Here is a 20,134-nt window from a genome sequence, read left to right on the forward strand (position 1 = left end):
TTAGACACCTTTCTTGTTAATCCTACTCTCAAACAATGTAAATTTTGACACCCTTTCGGAAGGCGACTGATACAGTGTATAAGTTCCGTACTCTATTAGTATTATTATTATGGCTCTCAATCTAATGCACATTCTATATATGCCAGTGTCATTGGGCATTCTTCAAGGTCGACGCGCCCAATTGTCTATAATACGCTTTTACAACCCACACCATGCTTTTAACGTGATGTGCGCAGAGCTGCAGTGACAGTTACTCCAACTCTTCAAACAAGATGATGCTTACTTTCTCTGCATCCGGGCTTGCTTCCGCCAACCAGCAGCAAATTTCCACTGGATGGCCGGTCCTAGAAGCGCAACGAACTGTACAATGGCGCAAATGGTAAATGCCAGTCCAACGCCAATACCGTTCACCATTGGCATCACAAGGCTGGTGCCGCCGGCAGCAAAAAGACATCTCGCGAGGTTCAAGCTGGCGCTGGCCGCGGCGCTCCGGTCTGAAAAGATGTCGACGAGGTATGTCATGATGGTGGATTGCGTCGAGACGGCGGTCCAGCCAGTGATGAATGTGGATATAATGGGAATCGCGATGGGGACACGATGAGGATAGTTGATTGTCCAGCCGAACAAGAGAATCGACAGACATTGGATGATGGAAAAGATGGGAATCAGACGCAAGCGAGCCTTTTCAATGGGGAAGTCTTCCTCCGATTGAGTGGCAGAGCGTGTAAGTTGGCTGCCATTTTCAAGATCCGCCTGGGCCACTTGAGCGTCATAGGCGGCCTTGACTTTTTTGTAGTCCTTGTCGAGGATTTTGCCCGTGATGAGGGTTCCTACCATGGAGCCTACTCCGTTGGCAATGAATGTAAGACCGATTTGCGTCTCCTTCAAGTTGTACTTTTGCTCAAAGAGAGTTGACATGGCAGTGATGCTCATTTGCCAGACGGCATAATAGATGGACAGGAAGACAATAATGGGAGTGGCGTGCTTGCTGATGAGGATTCGGAACGGACCGAAAATATCAATTCTTTTTTTCGCATCTGGCGCTGCGGTAGATGCCTCCCGGTTCCATTCAATTTTTGAGAGTCTTTGGTATATGGTAAGAGGATATCTTCCGATGAGCGATGACGGAGTTCGGCTGCCGTTTGCGACAATGGATCGAAGGGTTTCGGGCAGAAAGACAATGAGGAACAACAAGAAACCACCACCATATGCTGTCAAAAACCAAAATATAGCCTTCCATCCTAATGACCCAGCAATAGCACCTCCAATCACAGGACCAATGGCGACGGGAACGAGCAAGCCGGCTTGGAAGATGCCCATGAGACTTCCGCGGTTCGCTCGAGTGGTGATGTCTCCAATGACACCAGAGCCAATAGCAATTGTGCTCGCACTTCCTGTGCTTTGGAGACATCGGAGGACAATCAGAGTGGCATAGTTCTTGGTCTCAGCAAGGCCGATACATGCACCAACGAAGACGAGAAAGGTACAGCAGTATGCCACTCGACGTCCTTTGGCATCGGAAACGGGACCCCACAGACTGGGAGCAATTCCTTGGAAGATGAGGTATGAAGTGACTGTGAGATTGACGAGTTCGACAGAGACATTGAGGTCCTTCGCGATAGTTGGGAGGGCCGGGAAGTAGATGTTGGACGCGAATCCTGAGACTGCAGCAGAGAAGCTATTAGTAAACATGGAAACCTAACGGTATGAGCTCTAGTAAAATCCGAGCAATATACTTACAAGTTGCTGCTGTGGAGACTATAATCACGATAAAGGCCCTTTGTCGACTGTCGAATATGCTGTAAGGCTCGTTTGCCTCTGGAGTCAATGGTGGCGTTATTGTGGGCGAAGCGTTTTCAACATCTTGTTCATTATCAGGTTTCGATGACATTTTATTCAATCCTTATTTGTATTTTATTGGTTTACCAAAAGACGATGTCATATTCGGCTCGATCAAAGAACTCAATCGTTCTATATACCCTCTGCAGGGGCAAACACAAAACGGGCCTCGGAGCTGAGGACTGGTATGTCGGAGTTGAGCGTGCAGCACTCCGGAGTTGAGCTACAACACCGTCTCGAAGCATCTAATCACATTCCACCTACCATCCATATTGGAACAGGACTTGATGACATTCAGCAATACAATGTCCGGATATTTCCGGAGCTGATGCACATTCTCTCCAGAATCAACTGATAGAGCCCAGTTTCAGCAACAACAACGGGGGAGACCCAAAATAAAGCAGCATGATTGCTCATATTCCCAAGTCCGCTTGCTTCAAAGCACACACTTCCATTCGCCCATCCAGCAAAAATGTCGTCCGCGAACACCAACGGCTCCCCCCTGAGCTTCGGCAAGCGATATGCTGTGCTGAACCTTGATTTCATGAACATCCTGTTCGACATTGCCAAGGGCACGCCTGAGGGAACGAAATTCGTGGCCAACTGTACTCGTTGGGTCGATGCGGTGCATAAGCGGGATCCTCGACCCCTAAACATCTTCACGACTCTGTACTTTACGAGCCCTTCTCAGGCTGAGCTTCCGGCAGAAGCCCCCTTTACCAGGCTGGTCAATGGGTTTACTACTTTTGATGAACATAATCCTGGCGTCAAGGTACCTGAGTATATGAACGTGGATGAACAGGATGTTGTCCTTCAGAAGATACGATGGTATGGCGGCGCAGGGAATAAGCTGGAAGATATTCTCAAGAAGAACGATATCGACACCGTTGTCATTGTAAGTCACCACCACGTAGTGTAATTGTCTCTGGGATATAATATTGATATAGCTAACTTTGTCTTTTGTACCAGTCTGGTCTTAGTCTCTCCGGTGTCGTAATGAGTACGGTCTATCGACTGTTTGATTTGGACTACAAAATCATTGTGATTTCGGACAACTTGTTGGAAATGCCAGTATCCCAGCATGAGCAATTTGCCGCTGTATTTTTGGATCATCTCATGCCGAAAATGAACCTCAAGGTCATTACACTCGAAGAGGCATTAGAGGCCCTTGAGCGTTCTTAGAATTAATTCCATAGTGCATTGATAAGTTGGGCTTAATGGCAGTGAATGAACGGGGCAGGTGGTGTATAGATTATCATTGAATTAGAGGCATGGGTAAAGTGCACCGTAATCCGTCAATTCACCCTCCATGCGTGCAGCTTGTGACTGCGTAGAGCATGGTGCCAAATTCGTCTAGATCTTCCAGCCAATTATCAACTCTCTGGCGCCTCCTCACAACCACCGATTCCTCTAGGCCTTCAGGGATCGGCCATAGTTCATTGATGCGAAGGCTGCCCTCGTCCCATACTGCGAGATGTATGTTGTACGCCGTTTCCCAGTCGCGCCGTGTCTGAGAAAACCACAGAGTCTTGCTCGAAACTGCCGGCAACCCTTCCAGTTCGATGCCGAGAAACGTCGGCAACCCATCTTCAGACGAGAGAACACTGTCAAAGAGGTACATGGTAAAGAGTGTTCGCCGTGAAGCCTCGGCAATGATCCAGCTTTCCCACTTGGGGCGCGTGCGCTGCTGCTCTGCCACGCACATGAGCCCCTGACGAGCTGTAACGCACGCCAACTCTTGTAGATTCATCATTGCTTGGCGTAGAAAAGGGCTGAGGCCTTGACTAAGCCGGAAGAAGAGGACCATGGTGTACATGAGATAGGCCTGGAATGCACTAAGCAGCGCCAGATGGTCATATGTATCACGCTGTTCAAACAGATTATTCATCTCCCTCTGCATAATCTCGGCAGTGACATTCTCGCTGCCCGGTAATGGCTTGTCACATATTCGGATAATGCTCAGACAAGACGACAGCTGCGGGTTTGGGCCCTGGGCCGTGAGCTGGGAGGTGTGGACAAACGGCGGAAACCCGCGGCCATGCACGGCCATGCCGGTGTACGACTTTAGCAGCCGGAAGATGAACGCCGCCACAGTAGGTGGGTAGCTTTTGACACTCTGGCCAGGGATTGGAATGTACGCGTTGAGCCATCGGTTGCTGATTTCCTCCGGGGTGATGGGGCAGATGAGATCGAGGTCAGAAAAGTCGAAAAACTCCGGCACCGAGGCTGGCGGATCGAGCGACTGCGTGACCGGCCACTCCGCCCTCGTGGCAGCCGGCGCTGAGAAGCTGATGGGGCTGTGATCCGCGAAGCCAGGGTGAACCGACGGCGTCGCTGGGTCTTGGGTGACGCCCGGCGGCGACAGTTCGTCGCGCTCGGGGCTGGGGAGAGAACCGCCAGAAGCGCGGGAGAAGCTGGGAATAGGGCTGGGGTTGCTGCTGCTGTCGACGAAGACGGGGATGTGAGATGTGGAAGTAGTGTGAATATGAGTCTGAGTCTGTGGCTGTGGTTGTAGTTTTGATGCCGAGGATGTGGATGTGATTGACGAGGGAGCAGAAGTAGAAGCGGAATGCGGATAAAGACAGGCGAGGCCGCGCTGGGCACACCTCGAGCAGCACCTCTCCTTGCGGTCACATCGTGCCTTGGCGACTGAACACTGTTGGCAGGCCTTTTGTCGAGAGGTGGCGTATCGGGTGGTCTTCATGACTTTGGCCGAGAAGAGCATTGATTGATTGCCTCTTGTATCAACTCAACTAACAAAGGCACAGTTGAGATGGAAGCATTAGGTAATGTTGATGATTGTTGATGATTATTAATCGAGGGTGAAGAAATGGAAGAATGTGTGGAACAAGAGAGAGAAGCAGCAGAGAAGAAGAGGGTTGAATTAATTTCACGATGACGGGAAGAGGGAGATCAACGACAGAACCGATAAAGTCGTCAATGCATGGGTGATTTTAGAGTTTGAAGATGCCATGCTTGATTCAGCTCAAGAGACTTTAGCGCCGCCGCCTGACTACATATGTGGCTCCATCTGGTTGCGAAAAGGTTTCAGTGATGCGATGCTGTGAAAGCCCGTTGGTACAACTCTTTCCGTGCTTGAGACAAAGAGTTTCGGACTTTAGAAAACAATTTCAATTTCGCGGACTTCGCGCAGGCACAAGTCGACTTGCGAAGTCCGAAACATGCCGAATCGCGTATAAAAGGTCAGCAGCAAATAGAGGAACCTAGACTAGGTACGGACAGTATCCGTCTAAATCTCCAGTTGTCAACACGGAGTAAGTTGCCCCTATAACGAACTAACCAACTACCTGCAACTAACTGTATTACATGGTAGTGTCGTACATAGTTGCGGAAAATTTCCCGCTCATCCACTGAATAGGATAGTATTCTGGCGGATTCTGGCGGACGGCGCCCTGTAACCTTATTGCCATCCAGGCCAACTGTATCTTACGCTCGCGTCCTAATCCCAGCACGCCATCACCACGCATCTGAATCCTTTATCCCTACTCTGAGCCTTAACCGGCATAGACTTCGCAGTATAGCGCCATTAGCGCTCGATCTATAGTGGACTATACCCCTAGAGCACGTCGTTTCGAGCTCCGTATGATGGATTGGGAATACATGTCCGGGCTCGGGTTGGCCCGGGCTGGAACAAGAGAGCCGGGGGTTTGAGTTGAGCCGAACAAGACTCGGACTTTTACTTTCATCTCCAATCATTGTCGATTTGTAACATCAAACGATATAGGATAATTATAGCTGGGCCATTTATATCATCATGCATTTTCTCTATTTATTGCCAGCTTTGGACCATAGTCTAATGCTTCTACTTTTACCTAGTTCTGTAGTTGCAGCGACGGCCCCAGCTTAATAACGTCTCCAGGTTGATACTTCGCCTCGAATCGATGCTCGCCATAATACACAGTCAACGACGATGCCGCAGAAGCCTTGAAAGTCACGTCGTCCAGCTTACCATCATGCCATTCGAAATGAGCCTCCAAACCGCCTCTGATTCGCATGCCGTCCACCGTTCCTTCAGACCAAGCCGCGGGTAAAGCCGGAAGCAGGTCTACCTCAACCGGCCCTCCCAGACGAGGAATAATAGATCGAATCAACATCTCAGAAATAGCCGCCGCGCCGCCGAAATTCCCATCAATGACGAAAATGTTCTTCTCAGCCCCCGCCACGCCCGGCTTGCTGTAGCTGAGCAGGTTATCGAAACTCAGCTCGCCCACCAAGTGACCAATCTGCGCAACAGCCTTCTCTGCGTCTCCCAGACGGGCATAGTTGAGAGCAAACAGGGCCGCCGTAAACTCAATGTCCTCGAGATCGTCGCGGCCTTGCCTTCGCTCCAGCGTCACACGCGCTGCCTCTGCAAGATCAGGCTGGTGCCGAGCGGAGATTAGCGCTGACCGGCAGAGGGCCATGGTGTGAGAGAGATGTCGATGGTAGGGCTGAGCTTCTTCAAAGTCGTGCAGCCACTCCTGGAGTTGACCATTCTTGCCAATCTGGAATGGGGGCAGCTTCTCCTGTGCCTCTCGATATAACCGGATATCGTCCTCCCAATTGAACTTTCCGCTGTTGGACTTGGTCGCGGCGTACTCGCAGAATGCCAAAAGGTCGCGGACTAAGACGACATCAAGAGTCGGGGCCAAGGCCGCATAGTGCTCTTCCCTTTCACCATTTTCGTTGACAATGAAGAAGCTGTTCTCTGGGCTTACGGATGGACCTGTGAGCAGCCTGCCCGTCTTTGGATCTTCAATCATGTAGTCAAGGAAAAACTTGCTTGCACCCGCCAACACCGGCCGTGCATAGCTGTCCATGAAAGCTTCATCAAGAGAATACTCAAACATTTCGATTAGATGGTTTGCCATCCAAAGGCCTCCCGTCACGTTTAGGCCGTACGAAACCTCCCAGCCGGGATCTGCAAAACCCCAGACGTTGCTGAAGACGTGGGCGACCCAGCCTTCAGAGCCATAACAGACTCGTGCAGCGTGTTGCCCGCTCGTAGCAAGTTTTATTAGATAGTTGACTAGAGGCTGCATGAGGTCGGAGAACCCGCCGTTGAGGATAGCAAAGTAATTCATCTGCGTGTTGATGTCGAGATGATAGTCACAGCTCCAACCCATTTTGCAGGCCTCGCCATCATTCCATAAGCCTTGAAGGTGTAGCGGCAGGGGTGAATCATGACGAGTACCAGCAATGGTAAGGTAGCGGGCATAGTGAAAGTAGAGCGCAAACATGCTGGGATCGGCATATCCGGAGGACTCAAAGTTCTGTCGACGCTGGTCCGTAGGAATGTTGGTAGTGGTGCTAGATTTCGATCCCAAAGAGATGCTCATCCGATTGTATAGAGGCTGATAGTCTTCCAGATGCGCTTTGAGAAGATCAGCTGCAGAGAGCTTAAAAGCAGCTTCCATCTGCAGAGGAGTTCTCTTTCTCCATTCGTCATTTGGCTCGCTGTAGTCGGTATTGAAGGCCACCAATATTGTGATGCTCTTCTTTGCTGAAACGACAAGCTTGGCATCTCGGTGCTCTACTTTTCCTTCATCAACAGTTGCCGTGACAATACCGTAGCCCTTGACACCACAAGTTCCATCGCTGTGTACTGACTCGAGAGCTTGGGCGTTGAACTCAAGCTTTCCATAATCAGTGATCTTGGATGTAAATGCTTCGTTCTCACCCTGAACGCCGACCATAACTTCAAGACCCCTTAGATCATCACCATCGAATTGCACCACGAGCACTTGGCTCGGATGACTGAGAAAAGACCTCCTCTTGAACTGGCGGCCGTTGATAGTATATCTCGTCTCCGCTACAGCTTCGTCTAACCGTAGTTCTCTCTCGAAGCCGCGAACTTGGTCAATGCTTCCCTGGCCATTGACGGCAATGTCAAGTGTCCCCACGCCAAGGTTGGTTCCAAAATTGTTCTTTTTGCTCTCGAGATACTTCTCCGCTCGCTTCTTCCCTTGAGCGTAATCGCCATTGAGATAGCATTTTTGTGTTTCTCTCAGCTCGGCTTTGGGATCTGTGGGCCGCTCCGCTAGTCCTTCACCCGCCTTCTCCCGTTTCCCAGACCAGAAGGAGACTTCGTTCAAGATGAAGGATTCCTTTGCGGGGGATGAGAGCACCGAGGCGGCGAAACGGCCATTGCCAAGAGGAAGCGAGGTAGGGAACGTTGTTGAGGGGGTGGTATAATGAAGTCTGTGTTCTGAAGACATCTTGCAGAGCCGATACTGTGAATCAAGCCTCGTCTATGCTACGAGTAAGCTGTGAAGCAACGAAAGTGACATGTATGCAGCTTCCAGGTTCGGTTCGCAGTTGCGGAGTTGTTCAGCAACAAAGCTCTACTCTGCATAACCCCCCACAACTCGTGAGTCCAAGAACTGTTACTAGTTGCCAAGCCCAAAACCAGTTCATCGCCAATAGAGACAGCTGGGGGCCCCCCAAACTCGCAATTCCCCGACCACGATAGCCGGCAGCCGGAGCCAAAGAAAAAAGAGTCAGCTGTTCGTTTGTGGGGTTTAGGTGCGGGAGCATTGTTCGGGTGGACTCTTTGGCTTCCTTGGCTTCACCATGTCTAGGCCCCTGGCTGATTGGTCGATCTAGGTGGAATTCCTCCCGGATATTGAGCCGGATATTGGTCCGGGAGAGGTGCGGCCTAGATCGAGCGCCACTAGATGCCGCATCCCGGGTTTTCGTCCGAATCATCGACCTGGAGTCTTTCGATCTTTGCCAAAGTTCACCAGCTGTTATATGGTGAAAATTCCAATAGTTTGGTTTAAAAAAAACCTGGCGAAACCCGTGATACTATAGAATGAAATTACCCGAAGGCTGATCTACTGCCAAGCCGACGGGAGTTGAAGCCGAAGCAACTAATACGTTGTAGGTAGGTTGGTTGAGCCTTGAAAACAGCCCACATCATACAGGCAACAAACAACATGTAGTCATAGTGACACTGAATTGAACCATGTCGTAAATGCCCGACGGATCTCACCTTACCTCATCTCGATACTACACACTTGTTTTTCCAACTGCCAATGGCAACACCGTCTTCGGCAAAATATCGCCGCTCGTCCATCTCCATGCGGCTCGTGTCGCTTCCCCAGAACCAGGATTGCACTAAGATGATCTTGCGGAGCCCCGCGACTTGACCTTATTAGTCCGGGAATGACTATTTGTGAACTCGGACTATACAAGACATATAAATACGATGCATGCAACGCTGATCCGGTGGTGAAGAGCAGGGTCTTTTCGGTTTGTCCTTCAAAAGTGCCTTTTGGTTCAAGGGCCTTTTCCTTCACAATTCCCCTCTCTGCCTCTTCATCTCCTGTTAACACCAAGTGTTAAGATCCATCAACTCAGCACGTTTGCCCATCATGGAGAAGGAAAAGGAGGCCCATTCCACGGCGCTTGAAAACGTCGCCAGCAACATCGAGCATGAGCTCACCAACGCGGGAGAGACTGGCAAGATGGCCAGCATCAGCGAGGCCATGGCCAACAACGGCACGGCGACGGAGCATCGACTCGGCTCCTGGGAGGCCTTCAAGCTCTACCGCAAGGGCGCCTTCTGGTCCATGTTCATCTCGCTAAGCATCATCATGCGCGCCTACGACATTGAGATTAGCGGCAACTTCTTCGCGCTGCCCGCTTTCCAGACGCACTTTGGTGTGGACTACGGCCCGGATCACGGAGGATATCAGATTCCCGCTCGATGGCAGGTTGCCATGGGTATGGGCAGCTTGGTCGGTCAGATTGTGGGAGCCTACCTCGTTTCGTTCCCCATGGAGAGGTTTGGTCGTAAGAAGACGTTTGCCGTCTGCCTTGTCCTGACGGCCATCCTGACCTTTATGCAATTCTTCGCCAACACCATCGGTGTCTTGACGGCCAGTCAGTACCTCAGCGGTATTGTTTGGGGAGGCTACTGTGTTATTGCGACGACATACGCCTCTGAGGTTCTTCCCCTCAGTCTTCGAGGTTTCCTTACTGGTTACATCAACCTCTGCTACGTCATGGGCCAGTTCATCCAGACCGGTGTAACCCGTGGCTTCATCAACCGACCCGACCAGTGGGCATACAAGATCCCCTTTGCCATCCAATGGATTTGGCCCGTCGTCTTGCTTGCCGGTCTTCCTTTTGCCCCCGAGTCGCCTTGGTGGCTGGTTCGCCAGAACAACATGGAAAAGGCTGAGAAATCTCTTTCGAAGCTTGTTCAGAAAAACTCGGGCATCAACATCAAGGAAACCCTTGCCATGATGGTCAAGACTGATCTCCTCGAGCGAGAGATGGAAGTCGGCACCACCTACGCCGATTGCTGGAAGGGACACAACCGTCGCCGTATGGAGATTTGCATCCTGCTGTTTGTTATCCAGAACTTTAGCGGTAACCCCGTCGGCTTCGCAACCTACTTCTTCGAACAGATCGGCCTCAACAACGTCCAGGCATTCGACATGGGAGTCGGCCTCAACGGAGTAGGTTTCATCGGCACCTGTCTTTCTGCCATTCCTCTGATCTACCTCGGTCGACGTCCTGCCTATATCTTCGGCCTTAGCTTCATGGTCACTATCCTCTTCATCGTCGCCCTCCTGACTTTCGCCCACGATTATACAACCAACTTTTCGTACCGATGGGCTCAAGCTACTTTGCTCATCATTCTTCAGTTCGTCTGGCAGGCAACTCTCGGTCCCCTTACTTATGTCGTCGTCTGCGAGACTCCATCAACGAAGCTCCGATCAAAGACCATTGCCATTGCCACCATGATCGACGCCCTTACTGGATTGGTTACTTCCGTCATTGGACCCTACTTGCTCAACCCTGGTGCCGCAGGTGCTGGAGCCAAGATTGAGTTTTTGTATGGAGGCATTTCTGTCTTTTCTCTCATCTGGACCATTTTCAGGATGGTGAGTATCACTTCCAATAATTTACCCCATTTCAGGTACAACTTGCTAACATTTTTTGTGTAATGCAGCCGGAGACCAAGGGCCGAACCTACGAAGAGTTGGATATCATGTTCGAAAGAGGCGTTCCCGCGAGACAGTTTGCCTCGTACAAGTTTGAGGAGGATGATGATGTGAGGGTATAAAGAGATGGCTATTGTTGGATTAATAATACTTAATTAATGTGATACTTTCGGGCCATCAATACCAATGACGAGTCGTTATTACAACTGTTATTTTGGAAGCGTTCAGTAGACACACTATTTGAAACCAGATGAGGCCACCCATGGCAGTAATTGGACACCTCTCCCAACCGAAGACAGCTAGTGCTCCTCAGAGGTTGCCAAGAAGTTAACACAGAGATCCAAGTCTACCGTGACCAATCATGGTAGCAAGAGTTAATGAACGAGTCGGAGTATAATAAGCCGGCTATCGGTTCCAGATCTCATGGATTGGATCTCTTGGCAGCGGAGATCATACTTGGCGTTGTTGTTGTCGGTGGTAGTTCTCTCGACACCCCGCTATTTCTCTTGTTTCAACAACTATAGAGTATGTAGGTATTGAAACGGTGCAATAAGTACATCTTGGAAGATGAATCAGACATGTAGTTATAGAACTAGTAACTCAAAGCCCAGAAAAATTACATTTATTGAGTCCAAGTTGAACAAGTTTAGAGTGAACCCTTAAAGCATTCAAGGCTATGGACGAGTGGTTTACTTACATGCACTCACCTGTCAGCCACATGATTAGCGCCACTTTGAATGGCAACTTGATGTTTTCCCTCGCCATCAACGGTTGCATCCAAAGTGAACTTGTTGTAACATGTCTGTCTTTGAATGAAATCGTTGTTCTCAACTTTGTAGTTGACAGGCTAAATATCTGGCTTGAATCCTTGTAAACTCACGTCGCGTTGCCACTACTATTCGCCTTACTAAGCACTCAGAAATTCCTCTCTTACGCCTTTTGGTCAACCAACCTTTACTATAAAGCTCACCTTTTCATCGTCATCGTCAATATCAAAGATGAACGACAACGAACCGCTACGGCGTCTCAACGGGCGGCTCCAGGCATGCGATCAGTGTCGCGCGCGCAAAGTCGCCTGCGACCACGCTCGTCCAGTGTGCAACCGATGCCTTAAGAGAAACAAGGCCAGCGAATGCACCTACACAGTCGGCGCAGTGATTCAGCCACGGCGGCGCGTACGGCGCCAGAGACCAGTAGTGAGGCCATCGACTTCGAGGTCTCTGGACACATCACCAGCGCACAGCCATTCCAACGGACATACAAATGGGCACGTAAACGGACACGGATCGCCCAATGCTGGGTACATGGGCTTCACCAGCCACACCACTGTGTTTGAGGCGACAAAGCGAAGTCTGAGCCTTCTTCAAGGCCAGGAAACGGACCCTCGGCTGTCAGTCTCTGGTGCCGACGATCGCATGACTCCCAGGCGCTCTTTCAACCAGCTCCCCCATATGGTGCGCCACATGAGCATCTATGTTCTGGAGGCTCTTCCAGGGCAGTGTAACGAACAGATTGTCTTCAACGATGAAGATATCCCGGATTGGGGCTCGACTCAAGCCGCACTGGCCCGTATTACCAAATCTCTCCAAGACTTGCTCAAACCGAGTTCGGACGGGGTTGGCCCTGACTTGGAAAGCATCGCCGAGATGATATGCAATAACACCGCTCAGCCCTTTAGAGACATGGACGATCCGCATCAGTGGATGGATCAGTTTTGTGGTAGCAATCTCAGATGGGAGTCAATCGGGCTGATATGGGGAGGCTTGGAGCGTCTTGCGGATACCATGAACTCTTTTCGGCCCTGTCACGTTGCGTGGATTCCTGGAAAGGGGTCCAAGGAACTTTCCAGAACGTATATAAATTATTGCATTGATTTGTCGCGGCAGTTTTGTGATGGTAGCCCCGTGTTATTGGATCTTCACCGACGTCGAACCATTTTGGTGTCTGTCCTCGACGGCGATGCCGGTAAGCATATGAATGTCTCCGAGTTGGATTCCGTATTAATGATACTGATTCAACAGCTGGATCCTGTTGGTACGCCCACGGCGCGGCTGTGTCCATGTTAACCTTCATGGGCCTACATGCCCTGCAGAAGGAGGTTCCGTATACGCCCACGTTATCCTCCGAGTATAACAGAAGGCTCGTTGCCCAGATCTTCAACAACGACAAGTTTTGTGTCGCGTTCTCGGGGCGACCTCCACTGCTCAATCGTCGATACTGCACAACACCTCTACCCCTCGATCTAAGAGATGAAGATCTGGTTGCAGATGACTCAACGCTACAGAAGGCTGTGCAAGAGCTGGATAATCGCGGGTGGAACACAAAAGGCGAAATCTATCCAGTTACGCTTATTCGAGCTCGCCGTATGTTGGCGGCCGCTCTTGAGGAAGTAATGGAGATTGCCCTGGGTTGCCAAGTTTGTGTAACTCTTGATGAGCTACGGTATGTTCCAACACGTAACCCTTTTTTCTCTTCAAAAGTAGATGGAAGCTCACAGCATCCGCTAGAAACATGCAGGGCCAACAACTGGAATTGCTTGCGGGATTCCCCCCGTATCTCAGATATGATCCGCAAGACTTGGTAGATCCTGATATAGATACCAAGTCCGTCTATGCTCGGATACTCATCCGTCTAACTCACTTACAGACAATGTTCTTCTTGGAAAGGTTACTACTACTAAATGGCGGTTTGGAAGAAGGCAATCTACTACTGTTTAGCTTCGAGATGCTCACACTGACTCTCACCATGTGGACGCACAAAGACCGTTTCGCAGCAATGAGACGCAATTTTGAATGGCTTGTAAGCAGTGCAACTCGCTTTATCATTTATATCCCGTTGCTAATTGCTGAACAAGCTCATGGCCCACGCCGCTCCCGCAGGCGGTATTCTTTGTCTGGAACTTCTCAACCCGACATTTACAGGCAAACACCCCAGGGATTCACGAATCTCACGATCGAGTATTATACAGAATCTCAGTCTCTTGGTAGGCTTTCTCGACTGGGTTCGTCCATCCGCACCAAATGGAGATTTGTGCATGGACTGCAAAGTCATTATACAGCGGGTGCTGGATCATACCTTGGATGGTAGTGTAGATGGCAATAGTCCCCGGGCAGCTTTGGCATACGACTTCCCCCAGCCTCTAGATTTCAACTTTGACCTGTTAGATACATTTGACTGGCTGCATACGGAAATTTCATAGGATACAGGAAACAAATGAAGCCATCTCGAAATCATTGAATTGATGGTGTCTATCCATACGCTATATATACATCCAGATTTATCATGTCGTGACTAATTATTGCTCATAGATGGATCAATATGCAGTCCCATTAGTAGAGACGCAGAATCGCGTGTGTGCGCATCACCATCAGAAATCTGATCCTCCCATTCCTCTATGTGCCAATTACATCCGAGACCTATACGGTGAAACAAGCCAAAGACGTCTTCTTGCAGTTTGTAGCACTCCTTCATTAAGGTAAGAGCGTCGCGATGTCTTCTACACTGTTTCCAAGAAATGGCAAGATTATACATAGCGAGCATGGTAGCCAGATGTTTTTCGCCCACTGTCTCGTTCTGAAGCTTCAATACCTCCTCTCTGATAGACAGAGCCTGGGCATATCGACCTTGTATATAAAAGACATAAGCAAGATCTTCCAACGCTGCCAACGTGTTCGGATGCTTTCCTCCATAGAGTGTCTGCTGAGTACCAAGTATATTCTGTGCAATTTTCGTGGCGGCGTCGAATTCGCCTTGTCCGCATTGTATTTCTGCAATGATCTTCCAACTTGAGATGGTGTCTGGATGAGTTGGTCCGAGAACCTTGTGTCGAAGCCCTAACAGATCCATTCCGATTTCATATGCTTTGTTGATGTAATATTGGGAGTTTTTCCACCGGTATGATATATCAAACCTTAGGGACCCATCATCCCGATCTGCAAAAGCCTGTCCGAAGTACGACATGGTAAGAGCAGCCATGCTGTTTAGCGTATCGGGATGTTCTGCCCCAAGAATCTTCTGTCGCATTATCAGTATCTTTTCATCCAGCAATGCTCTTCCTTTCCACTCATTGAGATCCCCCAGAAGATCTGATACCGCAGAAAGCTTGTCTGATATGGTAGATCCCTCCCCACAGAGCTCCATCCATTCGACTACCTGAAGCGCATGTGTCATATAATCGTCCCCTAGTACTTGCGCTTCTCCCGATTCGTGGAGATCTTCCGACATATAAGAAATGACGTTCAATGCACGCATCGCAAAGAATGACCCGTCCTTTACCTCCAAAGCCCTTTTGTTGTCTTGTGGAGTGTTGTTAGTTATTATTGTAGCCGAGTCCTTCACCAGTGGTTTCTTCATACCCAGGCTATATCGCGCAGCCTCTTGTACCAGTTTATGCATCTCATACATCCGATGGCCAAATTCATCCTGGCGTCGAAAAATGAGGGAAAACTCTTTCAGCCGTGTTATAGCTTCTTCTAATTCATCTGTGCCCTCTTCCAAGTCGTAGCCACACTCTATTCCACCAACTTCGACCAAGTCCCCTGAGAACTTTTGGTTGTCAAAGTATGCAATGGTGTGGAACAAATCAAATGCCAGCTCGCTTTCTTGCTGAATACGCTTTATTGAGATTCTCCATGTATCTAAAATACTGTTGGGAGCTCCTGATTGTCGATGTCGATCGAACTCGCTTTTCTCGAGGAGTGTTTGTCACGTCTTCTTCTGAGCGAGCATATTTATGTATTCGCGTACGGAAGTTGACGTTCTTCGCATATATGCACCGGCCTGTGAAATAGCCAATGCGTGATATTGAAGAGCTTCAAGCAGTTTGCTAATATTATTGATGACTTCGCTGGTCGCTTTGTCCTGCGTTGTTGCCGTTGCCATTGAAAGAAGTATCGTTGCTTCGTCAAGTGACATATCGCCCACTTCCACTGCTCTAATAGGACCGACCAGTGTCCCCTTGATGTGTTTGTCACGGGTTGTCCATAACACAAGCCCCTTGGGTCCTCGAGGGATATAGTTTAGCAGGGGTTTCGTCGAAGAAGATGTAGTGCCGACTCCAAATAATGATAGATCATCGGCATTATCGAGCACCAAGAGCCACTCTGGTTCTGCCTCAATTCTGTTGCAAACAGCCATGAGCAACCCTTCGTCATCAAGCTTCTCATCAATATCACCAAACTTCCTCGCAATCATTTTATAGTCATTTAAGAGTGTTGCCTTAGTATCTGCGTGTACCCAAAAGACCGAGCGAGTACCACATCGCCGGTATGTAAAGTCGAGCGCGATCTGCGTTTTTCTACACATAAGATATTCAGCAAGTATTGGTTGAATTGAACCAAATAGCTAAAAACATACCCCGAACCACCCAAGCCACAAAGCGCGGCACTATAGAACTCTGAAGACCGTGGCAGAAGCTGGTCAAGTTTGCCAACGATCTCTGACCGGTTGATGAAATCTTCATTTCGCGGATATGGAATGACGTGAGTCAACGTCCGGGCCGAGTGAGCAGGTATATGAATATGAGTATCGCCTTGATTGATCACCGTGTTGTCGCGAAACTGACTGCGGCGAATGTTGCGTGTATGCGGCTGTGATTTTCTTCTCATTGCGGTTCAGTTGTCTATGTGTAGTGACAATTTAGTATCTATGCATACATGTATGCATAGAGCAACGAGATTCCGCTTTGTGCCCACTGGCCAATGAGTTGCTCGTAAACAGATTGATTTGCCCAGGCACATGTATCATCATCCCACGTATCGTTGTTCGCTTTTCCAGTTCTACGGCGTCAGGCTCGCTTGCTGCCCAATCGTTGTTATTTATATAAACTCCGCATTAGCGGCTGCTTTACGTGATCATGCGTCCAGCTCCCAGTCCCTTTGGGGCAATTGGTCGCGCTTTACCCTACCAGCCGATAGAAATCGCCTACTACCGGATGTTCGAGACGAAGAATACATACATCTTAATATTAAATGGCTGACAATGTTACGGGTAATGGATTGACTAAGAACTCAATTGAGAAGTAATGTAGATATCCTCGACTAAGAGATAAACACACCATCTAAATTTGAAGGCTAACGGCACTATTGTAAAATATAATGGCTTCATCTTACGCTGTAGTGGCATGCTCTTATTTCATGGTATGTCACTACATGACCAGATCTAGAGAGAACGTGAGGATGATAAGAGTCGTAATTGGAATACTGAGTCCGGTTGTGGGAACGCCTCCCTAGTGAGCTGAGAACCATCCTAATGAGCTATACGGAGTAAATAGCCTTGAGTCGATTTTCGAATGATTAAAGAGGAATTTGTATAACCGAGCTGCTGTCTAGTGTATATGGAATGAACCAATTAGACACCGCCACTGAGGGAATAAGCTCAATTCCAATTCAAGCTTCTCTCTCCCGCCGCGCCTGCAAGCCAGCCTCTTTTTCTTGACAATTGAGATAACCATAGTTCTATAAAGACTCGATTGGTATATTATGAAAGAGTTAAAGGGAAAATAGCATACATTCATATAAGTTTCTAGGTAAAATCGTATCGTTCAGCCGCACATGGGAGAGAAAATGTTTCAGCGGCCACGGGAGTAATTCACCTCTTGGCTGCTCTTTTGCTACAATTTAGCCTGTTTAGCCAGCTGAAAAATTCAGTGCTTTGTCCATGACGAACTCCCAGAAGTAATGAATTCACGTAGCAGTTTCTACTCGTATATACGACAGGGCAGACCGAAATTTAGAGATTCGGTTCCTGAATCGGCTGCAGATCCCGCGGTGTGGCCAATCTGACGCCTCAACGTGAGCACATGCAACGGCTAATCCCCTGGCTTCGGTGCCGAAAGAATACTAGAGGCATGCAGTGCATCTCCCCGCGCATTGTCTATGGATGGTATCGCCGAGCCAATACCAACGGAGCAATAAACAAGGTATCGCATCATATTGAGCTGTGTTAGTCGTTGAGCTTCCATGCAGGGTGTTAATACTGTAAGCAGTAGTGGTAATGAAGTACAGATAGTCATGACGGCGATGAGCGCACATTCCAGCCGACTCGGAATGGATATATATACACCAATTCCAACCCTGGCAGCCACTTTTGCAACCAGTACGACAGGTCCTCAACATCTGCGCTGTTGACAAGATGAAGAAGAGGAATGTATTGGCAAGCCTGCTGCCTCTGGTGGCTGCGGACAGCGATGCTGCCAACTCGCAGATCCGAATCGCCTACCACGGCGACGATGGAATGATGGTCAGCTGGAACACGTTTGACCATGTTCGTCATCCAAGCGTCTTCTGGGGTAGGTCAAAGGAGCACCTCACCAATGTCGCATCTTCGGCCGTGTCTGTCACTTATCCCACCTCGACAACTTACAACAACCACGTCTTGATCAAGGAACTGAAGCCGGACACCACCTACTACTACCTGCCTGCGCAATTAAACGAGGATGTGTGCTATGAGCCATTCAACTTCACCACCAGCCGCAGGGTTGGTGATAAGACGCCCTTTTCCGTTGCCGTTGTCGCCGACTTGGGCACCATGGGCTCAAAGGGACTGTATACTTCAGCCGGAACGGGTGTTGCGCCCACCAACGTCCTGAAGCCTGGTGAGAAGAACACGGTCGACTCTCTCATCAGCACCATGGGCGACTATGAGTTCCTGTGGCACGTCGGAGACATTGCATATGCCGACTACTGGCTGAAGGAGGAGATTCAGGGATTCCTGCCCAACACCACCGTCGAAGAGGGATACAAGGTTTACGAGGCCATCTTGAACGATTTCTACAACGAAATGATGCCCGTGACTGCTTCCAAGGCCTACATGGTTGGGCCTGGTAACCACGAGGCCAACTGCGACAACGGAGGCACCGCTGACAAGGCGCACAACATCACCTACGATCTCAGCATCTGCATGCCTGGACAGACCAACTTCACCGGTTTCAAGAACCACTTCCGCATGCCCAGCGATGTTTCTCGGGGCACTGGAAACTTTTGGTACAGCTGGAACAGCGGCATGGCTCACTTTATCCAGCTCGACACTGAGACTGATCTTGGCCACGGCTTTATTGGCCCCGACGAGATTGGGGGCACTGAGGGTGAGGGCGCCAGCCCCGTCAACGCAAAGATGAACGCTCAAGTCAACTGGCTTGAGGCTGATCTCAAGTCGATCGACCGCAGTGTCACTCCCTGGGTCATCGTTGGTGGCCATCGCCCCTGGTATCTCAGCCACGCAAACGTCACTGGCACCATCTGCTGGAGCTGCAAAGACGTTTTCGAGCCTCTCTTCATCAAGTATGGCGTTGATCTTGTTCTGTCTGGTCACGCCCACGTCTACGAGCGCCTGGCTCCTATCGCCGACCAGAAGATTGACCCCAAGGGATTGAACAACCCGACCTCTCCTTGGTACATCACCAACGGAGCTGCTGGTCATTACGACGGATTGGATATTATCCAGAGCCCCCGCCAGGAGTACAGCCGATTTGGCCTTGATACTACGAATGCTACCTATGGATGGAGCAAGCTGACATTCCACAACGCTACACACTTGACGCACGACTTTATTGCTAGCAACAACAATACAGTCCTCGACTCTGCGACTCTGTACAAGAGTCACAAGACCGCTGATGGCGGTCACCACCACGGATGGTAGTCCTAGCAGGAGTCTAGATTGGGATGTTATAATGTCAAAAATATTAAAAGAGCTTAAGAGCTAGATAAATAATAGTATTAAACATGCTTCATAGAACTGCTTAAGAGTTCTCCTATTTATACAAACCTTTCCCCCCTATTGACACAGGTACGGCATTAACCTATTCTAAAATTAGTATACTTGTGTTATAATCCCCATTGATTTATGGTTAAGTTATAATAAACGGTGACATAATGGCACTCAAGGCAGCGGGGTTGGATGGAGGTCTTGATCAGCGCCTGAAGCATTATCCGCAATACCGCGATCTTATTCTTCTGGCTTTAGACATTCTCAATACCAATCTTATTCAAAGTAAGGCTGCCGCAAGAAGCCTCTATGGGACGGCAAGCTTACTGAATGGTAGTAACCACCGACCCAAATGGGCTCAGCTTAGATGAGTCCTCACATGACGCGGCGGGCAGAAGAAGGGTCGAGCTTGGCGGTATTCAGCGATCAATAAAGAACTTGATCGATTCGTCATTGATATAAGACAGTCTTCTTCTTCCTCTCTTGATGCCCGAGTCAAAGCAGTCGCATCAAGAAAGCCTGTAGAGGTCTCTTCCTTTGAGATCAAGGCGATACTTGCGGTCAACGTGCTCTATCCCGAAGCCTCTGAGAGCCTCCCTAAGTATTTGAGTAAGTCAATGACACAGAGACATACG

At 49.4% G+C, this 20,134-nt stretch overlaps 8 protein-coding genes across 8 annotated transcripts; 4 read left to right on the plus strand and 4 right to left on the minus strand.

The window, feature by feature from the left end:
• Positions 1-279: 279 nt before the first annotated feature.
• Triagg1_8854 (uncharacterized protein) lies at positions 280-1,891 on the minus strand (the record flags this gene model as incomplete). Its single annotated transcript, XM_062903746.1, has 2 exons — positions 280-1,664; positions 1,741-1,891. The coding sequence occupies 2 exons, from the start codon at positions 1,889-1,891 to the stop codon at positions 280-282; spliced, it is 1,536 nt and encodes a 511-aa protein (XP_062752154.1).
• Positions 1,892-2,311: 420 nt separating this feature from the next.
• Positions 2,312-3,021, plus strand: Triagg1_8855 (uncharacterized protein; the record flags this gene model as incomplete). The annotated part of the gene is made up of 2 exons (XM_062903747.1): positions 2,312-2,734; positions 2,809-3,021. 2 exons carry the CDS (start codon positions 2,312-2,314, stop codon positions 3,019-3,021), a joined length of 636 nt encoding a protein of 211 aa, XP_062752155.1.
• A 118-nt stretch (positions 3,022-3,139) lies between these two features.
• Triagg1_8856 (uncharacterized protein) lies at positions 3,140-4,564 on the minus strand (the record flags this gene model as incomplete). The annotated part of the gene is made up of 1 exon (XM_062903748.1): positions 3,140-4,564. The coding sequence occupies one exon, from the start codon at positions 4,562-4,564 to the stop codon at positions 3,140-3,142; it is 1,425 nt and encodes a 474-aa protein (XP_062752156.1).
• Positions 4,565-5,672: 1,108 nt separating this feature from the next.
• On the minus strand, positions 5,673-8,057 carry Triagg1_8857 (CAZyme family GH95; the record flags this gene model as incomplete). Its single annotated transcript, XM_062903750.1, has 1 exon — positions 5,673-8,057. The coding sequence occupies one exon, from the start codon at positions 8,055-8,057 to the stop codon at positions 5,673-5,675; it is 2,385 nt and encodes a 794-aa protein (XP_062752157.1).
• Positions 8,058-9,215: 1,158 nt separating this feature from the next.
• Triagg1_8858 (uncharacterized protein) lies at positions 9,216-10,918 on the plus strand (the record flags this gene model as incomplete). Its single annotated transcript, XM_062903751.1, has 2 exons — positions 9,216-10,736; positions 10,805-10,918. The coding sequence occupies 2 exons, from the start codon at positions 9,216-9,218 to the stop codon at positions 10,916-10,918; spliced, it is 1,635 nt and encodes a 544-aa protein (XP_062752158.1).
• Positions 10,919-11,794: 876 nt separating this feature from the next.
• Positions 11,795-13,995, plus strand: Triagg1_8859 (transcriptional regulator family: Fungal Specific TF; the record flags this gene model as incomplete). Its single annotated transcript, XM_062903752.1, has 5 exons — positions 11,795-12,761; positions 12,818-13,238; positions 13,304-13,376; positions 13,443-13,595; positions 13,651-13,995. The coding sequence occupies 5 exons, from the start codon at positions 11,795-11,797 to the stop codon at positions 13,993-13,995; spliced, it is 1,959 nt and encodes a 652-aa protein (XP_062752159.1).
• Positions 13,996-14,087: 92 nt separating this feature from the next.
• Positions 14,088-16,402, minus strand: Triagg1_8860 (uncharacterized protein; the record flags this gene model as incomplete). The annotated part of the gene is made up of 4 exons (XM_062903753.1): positions 14,088-15,091; positions 15,152-15,401; positions 15,543-16,092; positions 16,152-16,402. 4 exons carry the CDS (start codon positions 16,400-16,402, stop codon positions 14,088-14,090), a joined length of 2,055 nt encoding a protein of 684 aa, XP_062752160.1.
• Positions 16,403-17,927: 1,525 nt separating this feature from the next.
• Positions 17,928-19,433, plus strand: Triagg1_8861 (uncharacterized protein; the record flags this gene model as incomplete). The annotated part of the gene is made up of 1 exon (XM_062903754.1): positions 17,928-19,433. One exon carries the CDS (start codon positions 17,928-17,930, stop codon positions 19,431-19,433), a length of 1,506 nt encoding a protein of 501 aa, XP_062752161.1.
• Between the last annotated feature and the right edge of the window lie 701 nt (positions 19,434-20,134).

Source organism: Trichoderma aggressivum, assembly GCF_033847375.1.
Source record: "Trichoderma aggressivum f. europaeum strain CBS 100526 chromosome Unknown scaffold_046, whole genome shotgun sequence".
Taxonomy (NCBI): domain Eukaryota; kingdom Fungi; phylum Ascomycota; class Sordariomycetes; order Hypocreales; family Hypocreaceae; genus Trichoderma; species Trichoderma aggressivum.